The sequence below is a fragment of the Acinonyx jubatus genome, chromosome B3 (assembly GCF_027475565.1).
Source record: "Acinonyx jubatus isolate Ajub_Pintada_27869175 chromosome B3, VMU_Ajub_asm_v1.0, whole genome shotgun sequence".
In the NCBI taxonomy this organism is placed as follows: Eukaryota; Metazoa; Chordata; class Mammalia; order Carnivora; family Felidae; genus Acinonyx; species Acinonyx jubatus.
The window spans coordinates 93,907,983-93,935,962 of NC_069386.1; the positions used below are offsets into that span (position 1 = coordinate 93,907,983).

General features: G+C 38.8%; 2 protein-coding genes across 4 annotated transcripts in view; one reads left to right on the forward strand and one right to left on the reverse strand.

Moving 5' to 3' along the window:
- Positions 1-6,907, reverse strand: part of MDGA2 (MAM domain containing glycosylphosphatidylinositol anchor 2) — an 846,425-nt gene extending 839,518 nt beyond the window's left edge. Inside the window, exon 1 of one of the 3 annotated variants that reach the window (XR_003422473.2) lies at positions 5,486-6,904. Coding sequence is in view for 2 of the 3 variants with exons in the window: in XM_053224436.1 (XP_053080411.1) it covers positions 5,486-5,765 (280 nt within the window). In the remaining variant the exon portion in view is untranslated. Of the gene's footprint in view, positions 1-5,485 lie in introns of all 3 variants that reach the window. The other 2 variants (XM_053224436.1, XM_027065661.2) reach the window with 2 other exon arrangements.
- Positions 6,571-27,450, forward strand: LOC113601507 (homeobox protein cut-like 1). The gene is made up of 3 exons (XM_027066814.2): positions 6,571-6,660; positions 6,771-7,327; positions 23,163-27,450. Exons 1-3 carry the CDS (start codon positions 6,571-6,573, stop codon positions 23,164-23,166), a joined length of 651 nt encoding a protein of 216 aa, XP_026922615.2. The 3' UTR covers positions 23,167-27,450.
- The last annotated feature ends 530 nt before the right edge of the window (positions 27,451-27,980 follow it).

Here is a 27,980-nt window from a genome sequence, read left to right on the forward strand (position 1 = left end):
TTCCCAAAGCATAAAGACCAGGTCAGAGAATGTGAATGATGAATTACCTCTACAGCTAGAAAGCAACCCACGATCACAGTTCCTAACACTGTCTTAAAAAGACATAAACTGAACCCAAAAGGCTCATGCTGGTAGGTCTTATCTCCGAAAGCCCCACCACAATCACAGTAAAAGAGTAAGTTGTGAAAGAATACAGAGCACATTCCTTCAGAAAAATTTGCTTGTAGCCTACTTCTCAAAACAGATTTATGGCGGTTCACCTTATAAAACAAAAACAAAAATAATTGTATAGTATCAATAAGAAGAGTCAAAATCAGAGACAATAAAATTAATCCAAGAAATCAAGACCACGAAAAATGCTTTCCTTGGATTTCTTTAGTGATATCTCTATTCACCAGAACTCCATCTCTACACTTTTACATCAGAGTCCTAATTATCTTCACCCTGGCATCCTTTCTAACTTATTCTCTAGAAAATGATTCCTTAGGCTTGATATACAACCTGCTCAATCTAAAATACTTAATAGCCCACTTAAGGACTTTCCTAGGGATCTATAAGACATGAGCAAGTAATATTATTTAAATAATCTTCCCACTTTGCATGCAAATTCTCAACCTTGAATGGACAAAAATAATCCCAAGATACAAAGGACAGCCCACTCTTGGTGATGGTGATATGATGGTGGCCAAGGTGGTGACAATATGAGTCTGTTTATGTGTACGTGTATTGCATATAGGAACAGTGGGGTGAAGAGTGGGAACAGAGAAAGAGCTGGCTGTATGTGGTAGAGCTTTAGATTGATTTTTTTCAGCAACATTTATTAAAGTTATATCCCCCTCTCCTGCCATAGGCTGACACCCTAAATATGTGTTCAGCCAAAAGCAGTCTCTGATCATAGGGCCTCTCCAAACTCAAAATGGGCAAAAATCACAATTCAACACACTTAGAATAACTTTGCCATGAGGATGGCAACATCCTGGGACTGAATGCAATGGTCAACTGATGTTCTAGAGAGCTCTTATCCTTTGGATCAATCTGTCCATTCAGATTCGACCTACTGACAGGCTGAACTATCTTCCAGATCCTTCCTATCCACACTAAATGTCATTGCTAAATTATATGATATTAATTGATATTACTGGAATTGAGTGAATATAGCTTGCTAATATGTCATACACATATGTTTGATAAACTTATTCTATTTATCATTTCCAGCACATCCTGGGAACTATATAGATGGTGCATTAACCATTTCAGGATACCTACTCACTGGTCGATTGGCTCCCATTAAAAACCATTCACACATGGACTTTTATTTTGTTTTTTGCTTGTAGATTTGTCTTGTGGTAATGCAGTTATAATCTTTTATGAGTCTCCTTGGAAATTAAGGGCATGATAGGCCAGAAGTAAAAATACAGTGTGTGGCAATACAGTAGTTTTTTTTTTCTTTTTTAGCAAAACAACTGAGAAGTTGATGGGAGATAGGATTCTCAATATATGATTCTAGAGATGTAAGATCTCTAGAAAACACAGTTAAACGGCCCAAACTGCACAAATACTTACAAAGAAAACTTTCAAAACTAGGAAAATGTTTTGATCACTTGGCTCTAAGTATTTCAGTTAAGTACACATATAGCTGAGGTTTATTATGACCCTTGATGCTATGCTTAATCAGGTATCCTAAAACTAATACAAAGGAAGTCCAACAAAATAATACCAAAAGTTGATACCATTTCACTGTTCATTTAAGGACTCTGGTTTTCAGTGTAAGTAAAAATAAAACTAAAACAAAACTTTCAAATTCCAAGAGTATTCTCAGGAAAAAACTTTGAATACAAATAACTTTTTAAAATTCAAGAAAGTCAAATCTATAACTCAAGAAAATGGATTTTAAAAACTACACAAATATAGATATCTCCAAATGAGTATTATCCATCAAAATATTTAACAGCTGTCTTAGGAAGTCTACATGAATGTTTTTTAAATGCTGCTTTGTTATAAAGAATTATTTTTTTTCCAATTTTCCTTTCAGAAGTGTTTTCAAATAATTTATATCCCTGTAATACTATCTCTGGTGTGGGACAGTTAGATATACAGGAAAATGCCAGTTTTTAAATGTCTTTTTTAATGACATCAGAATTATTGATGGGGGGTAGACAGACAGATATAAACTGATGGATAATTTCCCTTACCTAAATGCCACACATACACAAATCTCAGCTATTGTGCAGTAAGTTTCCTAAACAATATTCCAAGATAAATAACAGTAAGTTCCTGGGTCTACAGAACATACTTTTACAACATAAGTATTGAACGTGGTGCCAAGGCTAATTGCGCACAAGAGGAATAAGATTATAGTTACTCAAAACAATATAATCTGTGCATTAAAACAAATATTCTCAATTACTTAAAAAAACCTGAATTTCACGCTCAGAGTTTTCCAGCCAAGAAGTGGAAGAATGAAGGGACTGACTAGCTATTTCAAAGAAAAGTTGCAATGACGTATTTCTAAATCATGAAGTTAACTTGAGGCTGCAATGAAATAATTTTGTCTGAATTAACTACAAGACAATTTTTATTTCCCCTTTAACTTAGCTAGTAGAAGGAAACATTAAGAAATAATACTTTGTGTGTAACATGAATGGTTTTACATCAGCAAATACAAAGGGATAAAGGGACATAGATTTTTATGGTAGCGAAATTCCAATGTAGATCTTTAAAGTCTCTGTTTACAACTGCCCTGCTTTCTTACTTATTCGTTTTCATGGTTCTTCAAATAAAATGTTCAAAACACAATTTATAACCTTACACTAACTCTTATGTCTATGTCCTTTCCACAACTGATCAATATTTTATACCTACATAAACTCACTATAAACATTTCGACAAATAAAATTCAAACTACTTTAGGTTAAGAAGGGTGTCATGATTTACACAGTCACAGCAATGAAATCTGAAGTCCTTATCGGTGTTTCTCAGACTTAAGCATACATCACAATTATCACCTAAGGTAAGGAACACAGATTGCTGGATCCCACACTCTGAATTTCTAATTTAGAAAGTCTGGGAGGGGCCTGATAATTAGCATTTCTAACAAGTTTCCAAGTGAGGCTGATGCTGAAGGTTAGGGGTTCCCACTGTGAGAAGGTAACTCTTGTGCTAAAACATATTTAAAAACTAATACATAAATATATTTTTTCACCCACCTAGTAGCTGTAACATTTATAAAGACCAGGGATGTGGATTAATTTTCACACAAACCCCATTCTAATCCAAGCCAGATGCCTAATAGCCACACCAATATTAAAAGAAAACAGAAAAAAAAAAAAAAAAAGACCGCTACCTTCATCACAGTGATTAGTTCAGTAGCAGAACTGCATCCCCCTTTGTTGTTAAGCATCATGGGCATTATTTCAATGCAACTGTTTCCTACTTGTTGCCACTCCTAGATCTTACCCTTCCACTGCCCAAAATGAAACCGTGCCAGGATTTATAATCCGAATGACAAAAAGTGACAGGAAAATGGTACCATGCCTTTCTAATCCAGACACTTCCAGCATGTCCTGCCATCCCCGAATCTAACTTCTCATTATCTCCTACACACACACACACACACACACACACACACACACACACACACACAGAGCTGTTGTTTAATCTTCTTAGCTGGAATGATCTAAACAAATGAAAAAGAAATAAAGACTTGGATATGGGATTAAAGGAATCCAGACTCCCCCATGTTAAGGAACAGCTCCTTCATAAGGCTCTATCTCCAATATTCCTCTATCCCTAGAATCTCAGCCACTCTAAGATGTTCAGAAGTCAAAAGAGCAGTAAGTGAATTCTTGCCCTCCTCAAGGCCCCACCTCCTGCTGTCAGCCAAGCAGTAAGATCTGCCTGGAGTTTCAACATCTCTCTCAACATACACACACACACCACCATCATCACCACCACCACCCCCTCAAGCGTGTTCTCTTTCCTTTGGGAAAGAGGGGCTGGGTAGGAGGGGAAATTAAGATGCACAGAGGTAGGAGAAAGTGAAACTTTTCAGGCCTGAGCCAAAAAGGGAACTAGGAAGACAAGAAAGAAAAGTGGCAGATGGAGCGCTGGAGGGCCAAAGCTCACCCCTCCCAACCCCCTCCTGACCACCGCCTCAAACACTCAAGCCAGGAAAAACACAGCAGAGACAGTAGAAAAAGGCTGGGTCAGATCTCCTGCCTCCTTCCCCACACACCTGCCCATGGCACACACCACGTTCCCAGAGAGTTTAAGTATTCAAAGTCCCCTTGCACCTGCACCCACGCTGCAGTAAGTTCCAGGGTCTGCAGGGAAACCTCTGCAAACACTCATGCCCTTTGCCCAGGGACAGCCATTGACCTAGCAGTGCAGCGCTGGGGTCTAAACCCTGGAGTGATACCAAAGGCAGCAGTTGAGTGTCCAGCACACCCTGACCCTAGGAGGGCTGTAGCAGAGTGGTGGCCGCTGTCCCCTCCACAGCTGTTCTCTTAACCTTCCTACCATACCTCTGAGATCACAAAAGTTATGTTTCCTTGGTGGCACAGCCTGCTGGTCCCAGGAAATGAGGCACCTTTCAACCAGAGTCTGGGTGTGTGTGTGAGTGAGTGTATCTTTCAATCCCGAAAGCCAAGGGTGCCAACTGCTGACAGGCAAAGGAACCTAGATCTGCTCTTGAGGACTTAAAAATCTCCAAATTAACAAGCTCGCCCTTCTCTCGGTCCTAACCGGCCCAGACCTGGGTTTTCCAGAGAACTGTCGTTGTGTTCCTGTTGCAGCGAGCTGGTGTCCTGCCCCGGAGCCAAGACGCGCAGACTTGGCCATCCGTTCATTCATGCATTTGCTCATCCATTCACATAAACATGTCCCTTAATTGTGTCTGGCACCGAGAATCTTGCCTGCTATTTTCCCCTCCCCAAGTCAGTATTCATGGCAACGCTGGTGCAGAACGCAACTCAACTGCCACCCCACTTCCTGAGCCGGAAAACGAAGTCTTGTAAGCATTCACCAAGAAGAAGAAAAAAAAAAAAGGGAAAGGTGGAGAAAAGGAGGAGGCGGGAGACGGAGAGGGATGGGGAGCTCACTGGGGTCACATTCGGAGCTTCCCTTCGGGGGAAACCACGGCACAGACACCGCGGCAATGCAAGGAGCCAAATCATTATTAAATCAAGGACTGCTAGAGCTCCGTTCCCCAGCGGGGATAAATCAAGTGCAAAGCCACTCGTTCGCAAGAGTGCAATGTTGCCGGCTCGACCCAACTCCCAGCCCCAGCCGAGGCGCTGGGGGAGCGGCTCGCAACCCAACCCGCAGCGCGCTCGCTGCCTCCTCACCGCTCCCAATAACGTGATGAAGTGTAAATCAAACACCACGCCGGGAGGGGCCCCGGAACGGCGCGAGTCGTGCATTTTCGCTCGCCAGCCTATGTTGCCCAAGAATCACAAGGTCACGATAGCGTCGCGATTGCACTCACCGTATACTCCTTGGCCAGAGATCCCTTCCAGGAGGACTGTCAGCAGCCACACGAGACCGTACACTAAATCCATCTTCACGTGAACATGAACATATCCAGCCCAGGGGGGATGCAGCGGGACCTTCCGGAGGCCGGCGGCCAGCCGAGCGCGCTCCACTCGCGCCCGGGCCGAGCCGAGGTGCCCAGGAACCGCTCGCCGAAGAAGGAAGCGCCGTCCGTCTGTCCTTCTCCGGCGGCGGCCGTGAGCGGAGCGCAGGAGCCCCGCACACCCCACACTCATGCACACACACACACACACACGCACACACACACACTCCCACAACACAATACCCCGACACACACTCACACGCACGCAGCACTCACACCGGGCGCCTGGGAAAATCGCAGGCGCCGGGGAGGAGCAGGGGGCGTGATGGGAAGGGGACCGGGAGGCGAAGTGTTCTTCAGGGTAGCGGGCTCGAGTCTCCGCAGCGACGGCGGCGGCGGCGCGCTGGGCTGGCGGCGGGCGCGGGCCAGGGGCCGGGGGTGCCGAGCGCTGCAAGCCTGACGCGGGCAGCCACGGAGCAGGAAGTGGCCTCTGACTCGCGGCACGGAGCAGGGGCTTCCTCGCCTGGATTCGCCTTTACAAAGTAACTCGCGAAGGTCCCCGGAGGAGCGTCAAGCGGCGGCAGCGGCCCGCCCGCCCGCAGTCCGGAGCCCCCAGCCCTGCTGTCTTGCCTTCCCCCATTCCATCAGTTGCCATTGCAACGCCAATCCTGTTACACGATACAGGCTCGCATCTCCGAGCGGGGAGAGGAGGAAGAGGAGGAGGAGGAAGAGGAGGAGTGGGGCCAGGGGGACGGGGGTGGGGAGGCAGGGAAGGGAGGGGGGGTGGAGGGAGAAGGATGAGAGGGACCGAAGAGGAGCAGAGTGTGCGTCTGGAGCTCTCTCGGGCACCAGCCTCAGCCGCCGCCGCCGCCGCCACCACCACCGTTCTCCAAAATAGCCTTTAGTGCCCCGCCAGCGAAGAGAGGGCTCCGGGCGGCCGCACCGATTCCGGGAGCCGAAAGCAGAGTCCAGGCACCGCCACTTGCAAGGGAGGGAGAATGCCAAGCCGAGACCGGATCCGCACACACGTCTACGCGTGCCCACCGGCACCGCGCGCGTCCTCTTCGCTTCCGCGCCGCCCCCGCCAGGTGGAGGGGTGGGGGCAGTCGGGACAGGCGGGAGTTTAGAGCAGGGAGCCGCAGAAGGGGTTCCCCGCCTGGGCTAACGTAGTGCTGGCATCCAGAGGTGAACGCGGGAGCGGCCGCCTGAAGAAGACACCCGGCTGCGTGGCCGCCGCTCGGGCCCCAGCTGCGGCAGAGGTGTCGGGCCAGGCGGCGGAGCGCCCAGGGCTCGACGCCGGCCGGAATCCCTGGCTGTGCGCGGGGGTGCGCGCCGCGGAGGCGAGAGGAGGAGGAGGAGGGCGAAGGCGAAGGCGAGAGCGGGCGGACGGGCTGCCGGGCTGCCAGAGAGGGAGGCTGTGTGTGGTCACGTTGTGCGCTACGTGCTGAGAGCGCGAGCTGCTAGCCGCAGCTGGGCGACGTCAAAGCCGGGTGCGCGGCTCTGCCGCCTGCCTCCGCGCCTCCTCTGCCTCCTCTGCTCCGCCTTCGCTCTGCCTGCCTGTGTCAGCCGAGGAGCTCATCAGTATGGACAGCGCCAAGAGGCTCCGCGAGGCCGGCGGCATCCGGCCGCCAGCTTTCCCCGCCAAGGCCCTCCCCCGACTTCCTGGGAGCTCCGCGGCGGCGGACCACCGTTATCATGCCCGACGCCGCTGTTTGCGCTTGCACGCCGAAGGGCCGGCTGCCACCCTAGACCAGGGTAATTACAGCACACACCTTCTCCTCCCAGTCGCCCAAGGTCTTCCAGGACCCGTTCTACTTGACTAGAGGGCAGAACAGGCCAGGGCACTTAGAAATGGCACAGTTTCTTCCCCATTTCCGTCCTTTTTAAATGGAATTGTGGTCAGCGCGGCAATGAAATGCCTCTCCTCTCTAGGAGAGGAGACACTGGGAGTTCAGAGCTTAGTTTATTTAATATGCAGTGTCTCCTACTAAAGTTAACTGCTTTGAAAATCTTTTCTCTTTTGTGAAAGACAGTGTCTCACAGGGGCAGAGCTAGCTAGCTAGCTCTGATATTTGGGGAGCTTAAGAAATACAGTCACAAAAAGATCAGAAAACTCGAGGCATCTTTACTTTGGAGCAAGTGTAGAAATACTTAGCCCAATTTTAATAGGGAAAAACTGGGAATATAGTAGTGATTTGTGATTTGCTTCTATAACCACAATAATTAATGCTTCCTGCGTGCAATTCACTTTCTTGAATATATTCTTCACTATTCGAACAGCATATGGATAGGGAAGTGATAAAAACAGCTACAAACGTGCATTTATACGTGTGTTACAAAAGTAATTGCTATGAAAAATCTGGAGCGTAGTATTCATTTATCTGCTCCCATAATAGATTAGTGCTGCAGTTCCCTCTCCCCCTGCTACTTCTGCTGTGGGGAGGGAACTCCAAGCAAGAGAAAATGAATAGTCCCCGTTGTTTCCACCAAGGTCCTTTATCTCACTTAGGTGAATTATGTATATCATCTTTGTAGGGTGGGATCTACTGCTTACCCTCTGGATTTCCAAGATAGGAGGAACCAAGAATAGGTTCCAAGAATGGGATGGTGAAAGCGTCCCAATGGGCACTTCACTGAGTGTTGAGGACCCCTTCCTTATGAAATGCCACTTTCACATGGATGGAATTAAGTGTCATTTTAGAAGCACAATTCAATTTATGGCACTTCTGAAAAGAATGACTGATGTTCACTCACTGGCCACTTGTATGGGGAGGGTGGGGGTGGGAATTGTCTTAAATTTCTGAAGATCTGTCTTTAAAAAAAAAATCATTCCTGCATAGTACAGCCTAGCAGCTTCAAGGGGCAGTAAACTGCAACTCTCAGACAGCAGCTCACAATGTATATTGTCCATGAGACACTTGCAGATTTTAGCTGCTAATGTTCTGAAGTAGTATTTCACCTGCATGTTGGCACTATCCCTTTTTTTTAGGGGTGGGGGGACTCATATTGAATCATTTGCTCTTTGAGTGTTTGCAGGACTCTAGACTGAAATATCTTAATATCCCAGAATGTCAGTGTATCACATTTGCAAAGGAATCCAGACTAAGTGACTATCCCTAATGGGGATTATTTTCCTTAACTTTCAACATTAGGACGTTAGCTTCAGGGAGTCAGGGCCTCTATTTTCCACGTAGTGCACACCTCTGTCTAGGGAAGGACCCTACACCCATGGAGCCCTCAGCAGTTTCTGAATGAACTATTCAGAGCTTGGAAAGAACCTGGACATTGTGGAATTTATTTCAGTTGAGGAAACAGGTGTATCTACTCTGGGCAAGGCCTAATTCTGGATATTGGACATTCAAAAATATGTCAGACAGAATCCCTTACTTTAAGAAACAGACAATCTAGTGGACAGAGTGTGTTGGTCAACACATGCACTACTATCTCTGTTGACACGATAACTTTTATATAAGTAAACAAAGTCCTAGGGCATAGGGTGGCAAACTCTATGTGCAACCATTAATTCAGTTAACATGACAGTAAAAATAAAAAATTGCACTGGATTTAATATAGGGGTTTTTGTTCCTATGAAAATCCTGGATAGATAATTTATGGAAAAAAATGGCCAGTTCAACCAATCAAGGTATTATTTTATAAGTTTATTTTTATTTTTGATATTCAGCATTTTATATCTGCTCTGACCAAACAGGCCTGATGTATTCAGCCACACCTAGCACTAGCTACTGAAGGCCTCCAGGTGGTGAGCCTGAGCTGAGGCTTGAGGATGGGAAGGGAGATGGTTTATTAGAGGAGAGGAGCTCTAGAAGACAGGCCCAAGAGCTATAATGAAATCGGACCCAGGACACTCTGTGTAGCCCAATTAGAGCAGTTTCCTATAGGAGCAGTATAAATAACCTATGGAATACTAGCTTCTTGGATTTTGCATTGTGGATATAGATGCTGCTTCGAGCCCAAAGGAATCCCACATTATATTACTGCCAGGGCCCACTCAAGAGTATTCTTCTGTCTCTAACAAGAAGAGCAATGAACACTTTATCATTTGCAATTACAGGGCCATGAAAATTTAGGGGCTCCCCTCTGACAACCCTAATTGCCTTAACAATGTGTTATAGTTTTATTGACTATGGTTTCTGTTTAATTTCTGTCTCCATTTTCCAGTATGAGCATGACATTCCAACCTAGGTTGCATCAGAGAGGCAATGTCATAGAGGGACTCAGGGCTCGGGACAAGATACACCAAGATAGTGGGACAGAAAGAAGAAAAACTAGTAACTCTGGAGATACAGCTGAGTAGGGAAAAATTGGAATATTAGTGGCAAATCTGCCCTTTCTTTCTAATCTAGCTTCTTCCCACAAAGCCAATACAAGGCCTTGTATGTTATCTATGGTTACTCCCTGTTTCCTCCACTGACCCTTTTAAATCACGTGTACACTATTCCCTGTCCTGTTTATAAAACCAAACAAGAATGTAGAAATCATCAGGAGTACATAGGTAATCTCTCAGAAATTGTACACCCTAACCTGTTGCCCCACAATTCTTTGTGCTTGCTGTAGTCTTCTTGGTCACAGATTCCTGGTTTATATCACAGCTTATTGGGACCATAACCCACCCTGAATCATACCTTTCTTGTCTGTGTATATGTACCCCTGGCCTAATCCTTTTATCCTGAGGCTAAATCTATTTCCGACATTTCCAAAACCTGTTAGGGCAAACTCTATTGTTCTGTGGCTCAGACATGCACCTGAGACCCCATACTATCACTCCCTCAACCTCTGTCCAATGGACCAGTTCTCTTGAAAGCTAATCCACTCTGATTAAACCCTAAAATGGAACCATTCCTGTAGGGTACAAAATCTTCTGTCCTGGTAAGTTTCCTCTAGCCAAGTGCCTTTCCACCTAGTTTTATTTTCTCCTACTTAGTAATAGCTTTCAGGATGCAAGCTTAGAAATCTAAGGAGCATCACCTAGAATTGACAGTTTCAGACAGCAAGACATGATTTACCTTCTGAGAGACAAAGCATAGTATTGGGGATTCTAGGTCTGGTCATTTCCAGGAAGCAGGTAGGGGACACTTGTTCATAAACAGCAGAACTGAGACAGACACTGGTGTTGAGTATGAGACAAGGATTTCATTTTGGGAAACAGGACTGTCCCTTAGCAAGGTTTTAGTGGGAACAAAAAGGGAAATGAGAACGGTAACTGCTAATATTCTAAATAAAGAAGCACAGCAAATCCCCGTTGTATGGACTGAGAGAAGTCAAGGAGAGATATATGGCTTGAGGAAGCAACAAAATACCCCAAGGTTAATCCCTAGAGGTAGTAAATCCAGGGTCTAAATTAAAAAAAAAAAAAGGTACCTAGGAAAGGCTCATTATATTGATACTGTTTTGAGAGGATGCCAAGGTAATTTGTTACCAGATGATGGGGCTAAGGTCTCAGATATATTGTGGCTGCCAGTAAGGAGGACCTGAAGGACTCAGGAAAGTAGAGGAAGAGGCAGAAAACATGAGGCAGGGGTCTTTATAGTCTTGATATTCTATCTTCACCTTAAAAATAGCAAATCTTTGAGATTTTTTACTCATGTGGTCAAGAGCATTCTCCCTCATGTGCCCTCCTTCTTTAAGAAAGATATGCTAGTCAATAGATCTAGACTTCCAGGATTTTGTGAGCCGCTCATGTTTTCTATAGTTTGTATCTTGAACCCACAATTATTTTTTAAAAGCGTACCCTCATATACCATAGCCTTGACAATTTTAGTAGCCCTGCCCTAGATTTATTCTTATTCTGGCACGTCTCCCTCGATTCTGACACTATTTCAGGAACAAAGATGCAGATTTGTTCCAGAGTAGAAGATGTTCAGTTCAGAGCAGTGTAACATAGTAGGTAAAGGTCTGAGCTTTGACATCAGACTGCCTTGGGCTTGAATCACTGATGTCACTCTGACCTTCACATTTCTCGTATTTCATAAAACAAAAAGAACAAGAGGTTACTAAGAGTTTAAGTAAAGTAATACACATGAAATAAATAGCTCAGCACCTGGCATATAGTGCTCAAATAATATATTATTACTCAATATTTTTATTGATAATTGTTAGTTGTTAAAGAGCATTACTAGATGGGGCTAATAACTTGAATCACTTCCACTTTGAGGTTAGCTAACAGCTCAGAACCTTTGGTTTTATAAGTATGATGAAGTGTTCTTTTCTCTAAAAAGCTTTACTTCACTTGCTTTCATTCAAAGTTCATCTGTCCCATTTCTGTCCAGTCACATTGAATTCTGAAGTCTTTCTACGGTTTATCTGTAATGGTTTGGCATTTCAGTACTTCAGCATAGCTTAATATCTTCTGAAAACTTGAAAATTTGAGAGTACAATTCTACTTCAAGATTATTTTTGAAAGTGCCACATCCCTGGATGTATCCTTGGAAAACTCCATAGCTTAAATATTAACACAGAGAAGCTTCTGCTTATCATTTTTGATTGGGTTACTATCTTTTAATAACAGATTGGTATGAAGTAATGCTTACACTTCTAGGTCACCAGTAGTCTAGATTAAAGATCAACATCAAAGTTGGATTAGCAATTTTGTGGTGGAAATATAAAGAAACCCACTGTTTCTGACAAGGAAGTGATTTGATTAAGCCACAGATATGTTATAAAGGACTAGAAGAGAGTTGAACTAAAAATTTCCCCAAGATTCTACATTTGGAGCAGTTTATAGATGTGCATGTAATAGGACATAAGGGAAAGGAAATTTGGGTCGTAATCAGAGCTGGACTCATTTTGGCATCACATCACTAATACAATTAATATAATATAATATGCCATAACATAACAGAACAGAACATAATATGAACTTTAAACATTCTCTGTAGTTAAACTCAACCTGCTAATAAGCTACTCCTATCAACCAGTGGTTGGAAAAAGTCAAGGAAGCACAAAGCCTTCTTAGGTTTAAAATTTACCATCTTTTATCTAATTACCCAGTTTTTCAGGGTTTCTTTCACATGCTCTTCTTGTCCTCACTCCATGATTGTTGGTTTATGTTTTGTCCTTATATTAGGGATAGGTATCTTCTTTTATTGTTGTCTTCCGTTTGATCTTTAGGTGTTTACCATTAACCCTGCTACACCCATTGCTCTCATCTTCACCCATTGGCTTTGAGTGATAAGGACTCAGCTCTTGGCTCATTCCAACTTCAGGCTTCTTTCAGACTTCCTGCCATGGAGGAACTTTCTCATTCCCCTCCGGAGCCACCAGGAAAATCTAGATCTCCTCCACCCCACTCATATTGGGAAACTATATAGCATTACTCTTCATTCTCTCTTTACCTGTGTATACCATGTTGACATTTCTCCTCCTTTGTAGATTCCCTAATTTACACTCAAGGAGGTGTTTTCATTCAAGCGTTAAGGCAAGATTCAAAAAATAAGTTTTCTCCACCATGGAATTCCTAAAGTGTATGAAGGTCACTAATCCCTTTCAATCACAAGACAGGACAGGAAAGTCCCCCTCAGGAACATCCATTTCCCTATCTTCCAAATCTGCCGTCTTTTTTTCCTTCCTCTCCCTGGGCTCTTCTACTCTCCCTGACCATAAGCCTCTCACCAGGCCAGAGGAAAGTTGACCATCCTTCCAAAGGAAATACGAAACACATTTCAATCTTACATTCTTACTGTCTGCTTTATAGAAAAACTGCTGTGGTCTGACTTCTCCAAGCTAAAGCTTAATAATTTAAAGCCTAGGTCCTCCCAGAAAAAAAAAAAAAAAACACCTTTTTTCTTTCGAATGCCTGACACTTCTTTTTTCCCTGGTTTCTGCCCTTTCCCTGAAGGTATGCTCAGCTTCGATAAATGTGGAACCTTAGAGCAGCAAGAATTACAGGAAATGAGAAAGAAATTGAATATAAGATAATATTTCAAAATATTAGTTATAGCTGCACACCCCAACCTGGTATAATTAGGTTAGTAAGGGGGTAGGACCATGTCCTGTCTCTTAATGGTGGCTCAGGAAAGAAAACATTATTATGCAAGTTCAAAGTTTTGGAGCAGATCCAAAGAAGTGCAGGGTTGGGGGGGTGGAAGGTTTCTAGGGGGCATTCATGAGAGGTGCCTTGAAGGAGGGAAAACTAAAAAAACAAAACCTGTGGGCAGGAAAGCAGTAACTAGGAGATTGAACAGTCAAGTATTCCAGCGTGCTACAAAACTGGCAAAGAAAATAAGACCAGCCAAACATGTGGCTGAGTAGTTTGAAAGTTAACCAGGAAGAATACAACAAGACAGAAGAGGGAAGGGAGGAAGAACCACAGGGACCATACCAGGTTGAGTAGTGCCCCCCCCCCCATTGTTGTCTTCTCAGAATGTCAGAACTTCATTTGGAGGTAGGTTTTCAGCAGATGTTATTAGTTAAAATGGGACCATAATGGAATAGGGTGAGCCCTTAATTCAATATCACTGATGTCCTTAGAAGAAAAAGTACAGAAACAGACACACAGAGGAGAATACCATGCAACAACAGAGGCAGAGGCTGGAGTGATGCATCTTCAACTTAAGGAAAATAGGGTATTTCTGATGCCAGCAAGGGCTAAGAGAAAGGTGAGGACACATTCTCTCCTGGCACCTTCAGAGAGAGCACGGCCCTGCTGACACCTTGATTTTGGCCTTCTAGCCTCAAGAAGTTTTAAGAGACTAAATTTCTGTTGTTATAAGCCACCCAGTTTGTGGGACTTTGTTACAACAGCCACAGAAAACAAATACACGAGCTCACATTTGTCTCTTGGGCAAGAGTGTACACAAAAACCATTTGGCCGAGACCTCTGGGGCTGCTATTCAGATCCCTGCCTTTAGAAAGTGTTCTTCTAAATCTTTATGGAATCACTTTTCTAGCTCGGACAAATCAACTAACCTCAGTAGTCCCTGCATTTCCAATACACAACATAATATTCATGAGAGCTAAAGGGAATTATGCTTGTTAAAATGTAGGTGATCATGTACTTTCTCAGGAAACTAGGAAGAACCAGGAAACCTCGATTTGAAGTTCTCCCATCTCAAGTTGACTCTGAAGCAGCTACTCCCAAGTATGGGTGGGGAGCCTGGGATCTCCTGGAGAAGAATGGAAGGGAGGTAGTTCTGTCCTCTGTGCTGCATGTATTTGACAACACCCCTCTACTTCACGAAAGCAAGGAGGAGTTTTCAAACTTTCTTTTCTTGCCATTTATTCACCTCAACTCACAATAATAAATATATTTTCTGTCCTGACTCAGAACGCACACACATATCCAAAACACATTTATTTCTCATAATACAATTACCCTTTGCACAAAAGTATTTTGTTATGTTCTTTTCTAGGCTATTCAATTCCTTTCTCTTCTATATTATTTTATTTTTAAAAAGTATAGTCTGACCATACTAAATTTATTCTATACCTCCTTAGTGTGTAACTGATCATATTTAATGCAAATGCCTGTCTTTTGACATGCTGAAATGTTGCTTAAAATGTTGATAAAGAAATTCTCTATCTAAAAATTCTGAAAAGAGCATACACTCTAACTCTCATGCCCTGAAACAATAAAACTCTTGGATAGGCTTTGGAGAAGGGATAATTGTTAAAGATACACATTTTAAATGATACATTTCTTTACCTGTTTTGTATCCTTTCTTGTTTCATTCCATATATAGTGACATCTTTCTTGCACAATAAATACTCATCTTCAATAGTAAGATTTTTAATGGCTGAACAACAACCCCACTGGGTGGATTCAGTGGAATAATCTAATCAAGCTCCCTTTGTTGGGCATTTGGTTTGTTTTAAAAGCTTATATTCTAACAGGATGAGATAGGTAATAACCAATAAACAAACAAATAAACAAGGATAATTGCAGATTGCAATAAGTACCTCAAAAAAGTGATGTAATAGTATACGAAAGGATTGGGGATTATGTTAGATAATATCATCAGGAAATGGATTTTGAGATAGACCTGGAAGACAAAAAGCCCACCTCATAAAGTTGTGAGGAGAGATCTACAGACACAGGGGAAAACAAGGGTTCTTGGAGTCTAATGCATCTAAGGAACAGAAAGATAGCTGTCTGGTAGTTAGGAACCAACTCATGAAGAACTCTGTAGGCCAGTGTAAAAAAAAAAGGCTTTATTCTCAGTGCAGGGGTAAGCCTCTAGATAACTCAGAGTGATAGAAAGAAAAATAGAGACAAAGAGAAAAAGAAAGAGAGAGAGAGGGAGAGAGACTATCCCAAGAGGGAAAAGTAGTCAACAAGTATACTGGGCATGAGTATGAATGACTAAATCCGTTTGGGCACTGATCATATGAAACTTACAGTCAACTTCAGAGCTTATTTATTTATTTATTTTAGGGTTTTTTTTTAATGTTTCAAGTTTTTATTTAAATTCTAGTTAGTTAACATGTAGTATAATCTTGGTTTCAGGAGCAGAATTTAGTGATTCATCACTTACATATAACATCCAGTGCTCAATACAAATCTCCACCTTAATGCTCATCACCTATTTAACCTATCTCCCCACCCATCTCCCCTCCTTCAACCCTCAGTTTGTTTTCTTTAGTTAAGAGACTCTTAAGGTTTGTTTCTCTGCTTTTTTTTTTCCTTCCCCTATGTTTATCTGTTCTGTTTCTTAAATTCCACATATGAGTGAAATCATATGGTATTTATATCTCTCTGACTTATTTTGCTTAGCATAATGCACTCTAGCTCCATCCACATCGTTGCATATAGCAAGATTTATTTTTTATGGCTGAGTAATATTCCATTGTATATATGTACTACCTCTTCTTTCTCCATTCACCAATCAATGGACATTTGGGCTCTTTCCATAATTTGGCTATTACTGATAATGCTGCTATAAATATCAGGGTGCATGTGTCCCTTCAAATCAGTGTTTTTGTATCCTTTGGGTAAATACCTAGTAGTGCAATTGCTGAGGCATACGGTAGTTCTATTTGTAGAGGAACCTCCATACTATTTTCCAAAGTGGCTGCACTAGTTTGCATTCCCACCACTAGTGTAAGAGGGTTCCCCTTTCTCTGCATCTTCGCCAACTTCTGTTGTTTCCTTTGGTTTTAGTAGTAGGTTTTAGTATAATTACAATTATTTTATGATAATTTTAAACTTGGGTTTCTTGTAGTGATCTTGTAGTTAGGGTTCTCCTGAGAAACATGACCAATACAATATATATAATAAGACATCTAAGCCATTTAAAATTGATACACTCAGTATTTGAAATCACAGTATGAGGTAGGAACCTATCATTATCCAGTCAATAGATGAGGAAATTGAGACACAGAGGGCTTATTATGTTGAAATACCTTTGTGTTTCAGTAAAAAACCCACACTTGTAATAATATATAGACTTTAATAAAGTACCATACAAAGTTACTAATAATTTTATTTAGAATTTTCTTGTCCTTGAAGCCCTTTGGTAACTCATTTATACTCTTATTTGAAACTAGTCTGAATTTTTTTTTTTATTAACTGGGAAGTTTATAATTTTTATGAACTCCAGAGTATGATAGAAATTATTACACAAAAAAGCTTACCTGCTAGTCATCTGGACCTGCATATTTTTGAAGGGCAGTCCCTACTGGTCTATTCAATTAGTGGAATTATAGTAAGTAATGTATTTCTGAATTTTTACTAAAATACAATGTTATGAGTAGCAAAGTCTTAAAATTTGATAAATTTATGCTTACCTCACTTTTTTCATTCTCAAAATGTGTACTTTTATTTTCTTTGTGTGTATATCGATCAGTATATATGTTTTGTAAGTTCTCAAGATTGCATTTTTTTGTCTCTTCAATCTACTAGCTTTCAAATTTTTCAATTATTCCATTTCATGCTTTCAAATTAATTAAGTCTTTGTGTTGGTTTTCACGTCTCCCTTATTCCTATCTCTTAGACTACTTGGGATAATTTTGGCATATCAGTTTTAGCTTCTCATACTGAGTAATTAGTTTATTTGTGCTTATTCTTACCTATTTACTGATGAAAGTATTTAGATTTATACCTCTTGGACTGAGTATAGAATTTGCTGTTTCACTCTATTTTTGACATACCATATTGTCTCCTTTGTTAGTTTTAATGTAGATCATAATAAATAAATAAATAAATGTAAGATACAAAGTCTTGTATATAAATATAAATATATAAAACCAATTTTCTTAATTATATTATATATATATGTTTTATATTTTAATGCCTGTTTTGATATTTTGATGCCTGTTGCATCAAAACGTATTTTGTCATTCATTATTACAGAGGAGAGATCTGAGGCCAGCTTGATATTTTAGTTACTACAGATATTTGCTTTTCCTCCCTAGGCAGTTTCAGTGTTTTTACTTCATGCTTGTGATTCATGTATTTTATCAGGATGTATCTGGATAAGGATTTTTCCCAGAAATTATACCTTATGTGTAGTTAGTCCTTTCTTACCCTTGAAATGTTTTCTCTCATTTATGACTCCTCTGTTTAGTCTGGTTATCCTCTTTGGGAACAACTACTCTTTACTTTATCTTCACTATTTTTTTTCTATCCATATGCGTTCATTTTGACATATACTATGTGTGTATTCACTTTCTTTCATCAAATCTGTCATTTTTCTCTGTGTTCTGGGAAACTTCCCATGCTTCTGGTCCGCATCGTTGCTTTGATTTTCCACAGCAGTGGATATCCACATCAGGCTCAAATGGAAATTTTATCTTTATCATTAATTTATAATTGTCCTAGAAGCCCTTTGATAACTTATTTATTGCTTTCTTCTCTTCATCCCATTTTCTTCTGTCTTTGCCTGATACTGGTGAGGCCCTAAGCCTTGTCATATAAGTAATCATAATTTTCTTCTAGATCTTGCAATAAATTATTGTCAGGGATGCACTCGTCTTTGTGCTATTCCCTTTCTCTTTTGCTGCAGTGATTTTTTTATTAGCCCAATGCCAATTTTTCTTCTTAAAGGGAATTTAGATCTATCAGGATGTAATTTTCTTACAGAAAATATGGATTGGTTAGGTCCTGCTCCCTTTCTACTTGAGTAATGTTGAAATTCTCTTTGGAGGGTCGTAGTAAAGGGCAGACAACAGGAGCCTTAATAAGGAGCAGGCCGTGTACAATTGTCTATTACTTCAGGGAATTTTTCTACTACTTGCATAATCTGCTTTTCGGATTCAAAACAAAGAAAATAGGTAAAGATTATAATTCCCAGCCTGCAGAATGGGATTTCTTTTATATCTGTCCCCTCTTCAGTGGTCACTTATAGTACCTATACTTTCCAGAATACATGTATTATGGTACTTCCTCTGCAAATAGTACCTGAAATGTGCCATTTAGTTGGAGAATGGATAAAGCACCTTTCTTAGTTGTGTGTGTGTGTGTGTGTGTGTGTGTGTGTGCGCGCGCGTGTGTGTGTGTTTGAGTCAATCTCTTGACTTCACTCAAGAATTAAATCCATAGTTGTTTCCTTTTCTTTTCTTTCTTCTCCCCCTCAAAGATTTCGATTTCTATTTTAAGCATGCCAATTTCTCACAGATTCTAGCCTAAGGTTGTGTCTGTTTCACTTACTTATTAGCTCTTGTCTTTTTCTGCATGTTTTCCCATAGGGAGAAGGCTGCATTGGCGCCTGTTAGCCACATGTTATTTAAATGGGGATTAATACATTTAATTTTCTAAACTTATTTCACTTTAGGTTATTTTCTCTACTTCCATTCTGTAGGCAACCCAGAATGACTGGTATCATTCTTCATAATGTTTCTTGGTAGTCGTAAAGAAATTTCCTTGATTTGTATTCTTTATGTTATTTTGAATTCTGTTAATTAAACTGTCCTTATCACTTACAGGAGACCTATAAAGATAATGACGGAATCACATTAAAATCTTTTAAAATACAAATCTCACTCTAGAGCAAAAGAGATGAAATGGAGGTGGATTCAACACATATCATCAACTTTGAAAGTGGGAGAATTCTTATTTCCAAATCTTGGAGAAAATACTCATAACCATGAAGGAATACAAAATCCCCGATTCAATATGTTTCAAATTTCTATTTTCTTTTTTATCAACTTCACATAAAATAAAAGGAATCAAAAACACAAAATATGAGTTAAAAGTTATTAGATGGGTGGAGATATTAATTCATTCCAAACATTTGTTAAATCCTTATATAGGAAAGTGTAGCATTTGTAGAAGTCTCTGGCCTTAGTTTCTTGGTCCAACCTGGAGGTCACCTGCAGTTTTAATGAGGAATTCATTGAATGAATGAATGGCTTCCTACCTCAAACACCTCAGCCTGAAGGCTTTCTCTAGCTGTAGAAACACAATAGTTCTGAGACCAAGGAGCAGGTCAGAGATGTAAGGGAGTTAATGCCCACAGAAGCAACCTTCAAACAATAAGCGACATTTGTTCGTGAATAACTTCTTCACTCCTTGGTTAGGAAATTCTCTGAGAATAGTCAACAAGTCTCAGCCCCAGTTGTCCACAACAGTGCCCATTCATGAACGCATCTTTTATTGACTTTCTTCCCTATATGATTTCACTTTCCTAATAATGCTTCCTAGGACCGAGTTCTGCTTTTTGGGGAACCCCATATAAGAAAAGAGGCAAGTCCCAGAGTCATAGTGATAGCAAATAAATGCTAGGAAGAGGTATCAGTCAAGGCATATAGTGTTTCACCAAATGTTTGGTCCAAATCATTGTTGTTTTTTTTAAGTGTTTTATTTTTTCCCCAAGCCATTGTTTTATACAATTATAACAGTGCTAATTTTCCATGTAAAACCCTCATGCCAGGAAGCCAACAATACTTAATGACTCAGCTATCTGCCTTGTGTCATTTAAAAAAAATCTTTTTTTATTTTGAAAATTTTAAAATACTTTAAAGTTCGAAATTACTAAGAAATTCTAAAATGACCCAAATATTCTGTCATCTAACTCCTTTTTTAGTCCATATCTTATCTTTAATAACAGCTAGATATATTTAAGATGTATGACATGATGATTTCATATACATCTACATAATGAAATAATTACCACATTCAAACTAATAACACATTATGTCTCACATACTTATTATTTTTGGTGATAAGAGCACCTAAAATCTACTCTCTTAGTAAATTTACATGATTCAATACAGTTTTATTAACTATAGTCATCATGCTGTACACTAGATCTCTAGAATTATTCATCCTACAAAATAACGAACTCTGTAACCTTTAACAAGCATCTACCCATCTCTTCTCCCCACCCCCAGCCCCTGCTAACCACTGTTCTTTCTATTGTCTGCTTTCACAGATTTGATGTTTTTAGCTTCCACATACAAGTGAGGCCATCCAGTTTTTTTTGTTTTTTTTTCTGTGTCTGGCATATTTCACTTAGCATAATGTCCTCCAGATTCATCCATATTGTTGCAAAAGCTAGCATCTCCTTTTTGTTAAGACAAAATAATATTTCATTTATATATATATATATAATATTTTATCCATTCATCTTTCGATAACCACTTAAATTGTTTCCATTTCTTGGCTGTTGTGAATAAGGCTGCAACTGTCATCCAATTTCAATAAATACCAATATTTACCCTGCTTTATTTACATATCTTACTCTATTTGTTTTATAAAATGTTCATGTTCTGTATGCAATATACATACAAAAAACTGCAGGTACTGTAGACCTATAGCAAAATGAATTTTCTCAAACTGAACACACTTGCGGACCCAGTGCCCAGATAAAACAAATAGAATATTACCAACACTCCCCTTTTCTCCCTCCCAATGTACACACTCCTTTTCAGTTACTACTCAGGCTAACAAAGATTAACACTATTCTAACATGCATGAGTCTTTTAAGTGAATTGCACATATCCTGTCATTTTACTTTATTGTATATTAGGAAGTCTAATTTAAAGACAAATCGATCCCCACCATATTTTACATACAACGTAATAAAATTTTTTCCAAAAATTTTGTTGTAAAATGCTTTCCTCAATTCAAAATGAACTAAAACCTGGATTTAGTGAATTAAATAGAGATGTATAATAAGCAGGTAAAAATATTTTTTTAACTATATGAGTTTGAACTAAGTGGGGGAACTAGTATTCTACACTCAAAGATCATACAAGAAATACACTGACTTGTTGAGAGTCGCTACCCTTTCCCACTTTGAACTGGATTATTTTGCTAAAAAACCTTACAATTCCATTAATAATTTATAATACCGAAGTATTACATTCTAACTTTAACCTAAGTTTGCAAGTAATTGTTTCATTTGGATTTAAGTCATAATCGATGTTGACAGTTTTATTTTAGGATGACTAGAGGCATTTCAGAATGATAATTTCCTTTTTATTAGGATACATCTGTAGATTAAAAAACTAGTTTTGAATTTATAAAGTGCTCAAAGTAATTAATTTTAACAGTGACATAATGCAGTGCATTTCTGGAGTACCAATTCTCTACAATATGGAATATTTCCATGTTCACCAGGTACTTCCTTATGGACAAATGTCAAAAGGAGCCAAGTATTATAGTATCTGACTCAGTACTATCTTTTCAGTTAAAATGTTGCCTTGTTAATACAGATATAAAGAACTAATACTAAACTTCATCAAGCCACTTACTGTCATTTCAGAATAATGCCTGGCTTTTATATTCCTTTTACATTTTGATTATTAATTTTCTAAAGGGAAATTAAATTGTAAATAGGAAATTGATAAAAACATATCTGACTAATCATTATCATTTAAGAAATTCTAGGTGCATAATAAAATTTTCACGTTTTTCCTCCTTTAATTGTATGGACCAAATACATATCCCGACTAGTCAAATAACATCATTATCATTTTTAGTTAATAAAATATTCACATAACACAAAATATTGATTTCTTACACATTGTTAAAAATAATAAACACAAAATAAATTACACACAAGATTCTTAAGTATTGAAAATAATTTATAGAGATTATTACTTTGACCTTATTTTCAAACTATTGGAAGACTTCATTTTCAGAAACAAACTTCCAGAATGCAGAACTGAAAATTCTTTCATTTACCTTGTTTATACTACAGATAACGTATACTTGCCATTTATTTTGTTACTTTATCAAACACCTAAAATATACACACTGCTCCACCAAATTCATTTGCTCAAAGATATCCAACCTATCCATCTAAATCAACCAGTGAAGAAGATATTTAAGAGTATATATAGTATTTATAGGGATGTTGCAAAACAAACAAACAAAAGAAGTGATATAATAAAAGTGGCATTAATCTTCTAGCTCTTAAATAATAATTCTAACACTGGAGTTATACAGAAATGAAAAAACAAAACCAATTTTTAAAATGAATTTGTTCTTTCTTAAGTACCATTTTTGTCATATCCAGTTTGACCCTATTTAGTGATGGGTAGGGTGGAATTTTGTTCCTGGGAATGGCAGTCTAAGTAATTTCGGTCAATACTGTCACAGACAGCGTAATTAGAAAGTTGAAATGTGACTTTCTGCACATCTATACCTTTATCTATATCCATCTATTTGTCTATCTGTCTGTCTGTGTAGATGACAGAGGACTAGCAATGCAGTGAGAATTTCAAGACCAAGATCTGAGTAAAGAGGAAAACCCAATGCAGCAAGTCCAGCACTTGTATCCACTTTTCCTGAAGAATAATTAGCATATTCCTGAAGAAGTGAGTGAGGAACTGAAAAGCTAAGCAAAATTTTCAACAAACTCAAGGACCAAGATGGGCAGAATTTGTGATTTAGAGCCACCAAAAAACAGAGTCTGATAAAATACCCTGTTTGAATTGGAACCCCAAAGGACCACGAATGAGGAGTAAGGATGAAACTGAAATAGACTAGCCCTCACTGAATCACAGCTTTGAATCAACTCCAGCACGTATTGGATTAAGGTGATCTGGAATTGCTGATGCACAGGCTGCATGCCAGAGACAACTATAAATTCTCTCTAGAGAAAGGCAATATCATCTTAGGTCTCAAATAAGTCCTACAAAGATATGAAGAAATAAGACAAAGTGGTAATTATGGGCCAAATTGTGTCCCTGCAGATTCATATGTTGAAGCCCTAACCCCTGATACCTCAGAATTTAACTGTTTATAGATAGGATCTGGTCTATAAATAGATAATTAGGGTACAATGCAGTTGTATGGATAGGACCGAATACAGTATAGTTTATGTCCTTCTGAAAATGAAGATTAAGACATAAACACATACAAAGGAAAAACATGTGAAGATGCCAGAGGAAGATGGCCATCCACACGCCAAGGAAAGAGGCTTCAGAAAGAACCAAACATGCCAACACTTTGATCTTGGACTTCTAGCCTGTATGACTATGAGATAATATACTTCTGTTCTGTAAGCCATCTAGCCTGTGATACTTTCTTGGGACAGCCCTAGCTCACTTTCACAATGGTCAAAGTCCAAGAGAAACAACATAAAATAGAAATATCTACAGTATTTACAGGGAGTCTAGATAATAGAGATTCAACCACTGACTTAAAAAAATAAAAGATTACACTTTGCAGAGCCTGGGTGACTCTACAACTGAAATTTCTACAACTGAAAAATTCAGAAACTGATATTGAGAACTCAAAGATGAGTTTAATAATGTATTTGATACAGATGAAGACAGAATATTGAAATGAATGAAAGTTCAAAAAAATTCTAGAATAGGGCATGAAAAAGTAAAAAAGATGGGATATATAGAAGAAATCATATGAAATAAGTGAGTAAAAGAAAGAAGTTCTATGCAATATTACTGGATCCAAGGGGGAAAAAAGAAATATTAAAAGCTTGATATAATAGCTGAGAACTTAAAAACCTGATGATGATATAAAAGTCTCAGGTTAAGAAGCAAGTGAAGAAAGTGTACCTACACATAACAAGGTAAATGTGCTAAAAACAATAAGAAAAAAGACAAAGAAAGTATAAAAACATCCAGGGAAAAAAGACAAATTACCCAAAAGAGTCACAATAGGGTTGAAGCCAGATTCCTTAAACAGAAGAACAAAACCAAAACCATATTGGAATGAAATAATATCTTCAAAGTATTAAAAGAAGTTAAACATTCTATACACAGAGAAAATATTCTCCAAAAATGAAGTGAAGAGGTTTTGGTAATAGAAAAAATGTTTATTCTTACAATAACATAAAATGCAAGATAAAACTGCACTAAAATGTCATTTCTTATCTATCAGAATACCAAACATTGAAGTTTGACATGTTACCTTAGCAAGGCTTAGGGAACAGGTACTAGCATATAGTACAAAATCACTCAAAAACATGGAGGGAAATTAAGTAATTTGGCAAAAATACATATGCATTTTTCCTATATCAAGAAATTCTTCTTCTAGAAATCTATACTAAATACATACTGACAAAATACATAAAAAGACGTATACGCAAGAAACTCTATTGCAGTAATATTTATAATGGCAGAAGAATAGAATAAAACTACATATCCACTAACAGGGGCTGTGTGAATAAACTATGGTGTGATATTTAGCTGGGGATAGTTTCAAGTTAAGTGTTGAAAATATGGCCTAGTTTATTCTAGCTGCTTATAGTAAAATTTGAGAGAAAGACATAAATTGAGAAAAGAATTGTTAAATAAGTAAAACCTAGAAGTGATAATTTGAAAAATTACCAGTCCTTCCAGATAACAAAGGAAGTCAAAATTAAGAAATTCACTATCAGGAAAGTACTGTAGACAAAATACTGAGGATGTGACCCCAAAGTCCTCTCCTGAGACATCAGAGATCAGAATATTTTGTCACACCATGTGACTCTGAGAGATAAGGAGTATGACTCAAAGATCCCCTGGATTACAGCGTGGCCTCTTGGAAAGGAGAGCAGTGTCCCTGAACTATATCGGCCCAAGCAGAAATTGAGAAGGGATTATTTAAGTAAGATCTCTGGGAGGAATCCTTTCACAATTTATACAAGTATCGAATCATCAGGTTGTGTACTTTAAATATCCTACAATTTTACTGGTCAGCTATACCTCAGTAAAGCTGAAAAAATCTCTTGATTAGTCTCTTGTCTAATGAAGTTAATTCCTCTGACATACACACGAGACAGAAAGTTCTTCGAATTTTTATGACAGCAGAAATATTTCCAATCTAATCATGAGACAAACAAATTTCTAATAGAGGGGCATCCTACAAAATAACTGACTAGTACTCCTCACAACTGTCAAGGTCATCAAAAATAAGGAAAGTCTGAAAATGTTACAGCTAAGAGATGTCTACAGAAGCATGACAACTAAATGTAACATGGTATCCTAAATGGGATTATGTAATAGAAAAATTACATTAGACAAATACTGAGGAAACCTGACGAAAGTATGGATTTAAGTTAATAATAAAGTATCAATATTATTAATTGTAACAATTGTATTATATTAATGTAGGATGTCAGCAATATGAGAAACCAGGTGTAGGGTAATCAGGAACCCTGTGTAGTATCTCCTTGTTTTCTATAAATGTAAAACTGTTTTTAAAAAGTCTATTTAAAATTATATAAGGATATATAAAGAAGAAATATTACTATCTTGATAAAGTGGATATAATTGTGTATATAGAAAAAAACTGTCTTGATTACGTTTTTCACTTTTTTATTGAGGTAAAATTCACATAACATAAAATTCACAATATTACAGTGTACAATGCACTGATTTTTAGTATGTTCACAATGTTCTTCAGCCATCATCACTACCTAATTAAATAATGTTTTTGTCCCCCCAAAAAAGAAATCCCATACACATTGAGCAGTCATTCTATTTCTATTCTCCCTCTATTTCTATTTCTCCCTCTCCCCAGTCTCTGGAACTCAGTAATACTTTTGGTCTTTAGATTTGCCTATTTTGGTTGGACATTTCATGTAAATTGCATCATACAGTATGTGGACTTTTGTATCTCATTTTAAGTTAGCATAATGTTTTTTTTAACTTTTTAATGTTTTTTTTTTTTTTTTGAGAGAGAGAGAGAGAGAGAAAGAGAGCAGGAGTCAGAGAGGGGCAGAGAGAGAGAAGGAGACAAGGAATCTGAATGAAGCAGGCTCCAGGCTCTGAGCTGTCAGCACAGAGCCAGTCGCGGAGCTGGAACCCACCAACAGTGAGATCATGACCTGAGCTGAAGTTGGAAGCTCAACCGACTGAGTCACCCAGGCATCCCAAGTTAGCAATAATGTTTTAAGGCTTATCCGTGTTGTGGCACGCAACAGTACTTCATTACTTTTTAATGACTGGATACTCTTCCATTGTACAACTACACCACATTTGTAACATAAATTTATCAGTAGATGGATGTTTTGGTTGTTTCCACTTTGGGGCTATTATGAAAGATGCTTTATGAACATCCATGTACATGTCTATGTGTAGATGTATGTTTCTAGCTCTCTTGGTATATATCTAGGAATGGAATTTCTGTGTGCTATGATAACTCATTGAAGAGCTGTCAAAATTCTCCCAACTGCTCTCTACAGAACCTGAGCCATTTTACATCCCAATCACCAATGTTTTAGGGTCCAATACTTGTTGTTTTTCTTCAAAAAATTATAGCTATCCTACTGGGTATAAATTGGCTTCCCATTATGATTTTGATTTGAATTTCACTGATGTTTAATGATGTTGAGCATGTTTTCATGGGCTGATTGACCATTAGTATATATTGGAGAAATGTCTATTTAGATCCTTTGCCCACCTTTTCATTGGGTTCTTCAACTTTTGTAGAGTTGTAAGAATTCTTTATTCTGGATAATAAACACATGTATGATTCAAAAATACTTTGTCACACAATGTGGGTTGTCTTTTCATTTTCTTGATTATGTCCTTTAATACACAGAAGTTTTAATTTTAATGAAGTCTAGTTGATCTTTTTTTTCCCTCTTGTTTATGCTTTTGGTCTCATATTTAAGAAACTATTGCCTAATCCAAGGTCATGAAGATTTACACCTAAGTTTCTTTATAACATTTTTATAGTTTTACCTCTTCTATTTAAATATTTATATTGAATTAATTTTTGTATATGGTGTTAGATAGGGATCCATTAATAATGCATTAATAATGCTTTCGCATGTGGATGTCTAGTTATCTCTTCGTCATTTGCTAAAAAGAGTATTCTTTCCAAATTGAATGGTCTTAGCATTCTTATTGAAAGTCAATTAACCAAATAAGTATAGATTTATTTCTAGACTCAATTCTATTCCATTATCTATATATCTATGGTTGTGCCAGAATCACCATCTTTTTATTATTGTAGCTTTGTAAATTTTGAAATTTTAAGTATGAATCTTTGTGGGTTTTTTTTCAAGTGTGTTTTAGCTGGAATAAGTCCCTTGAAATTTCACATGCATTAAAG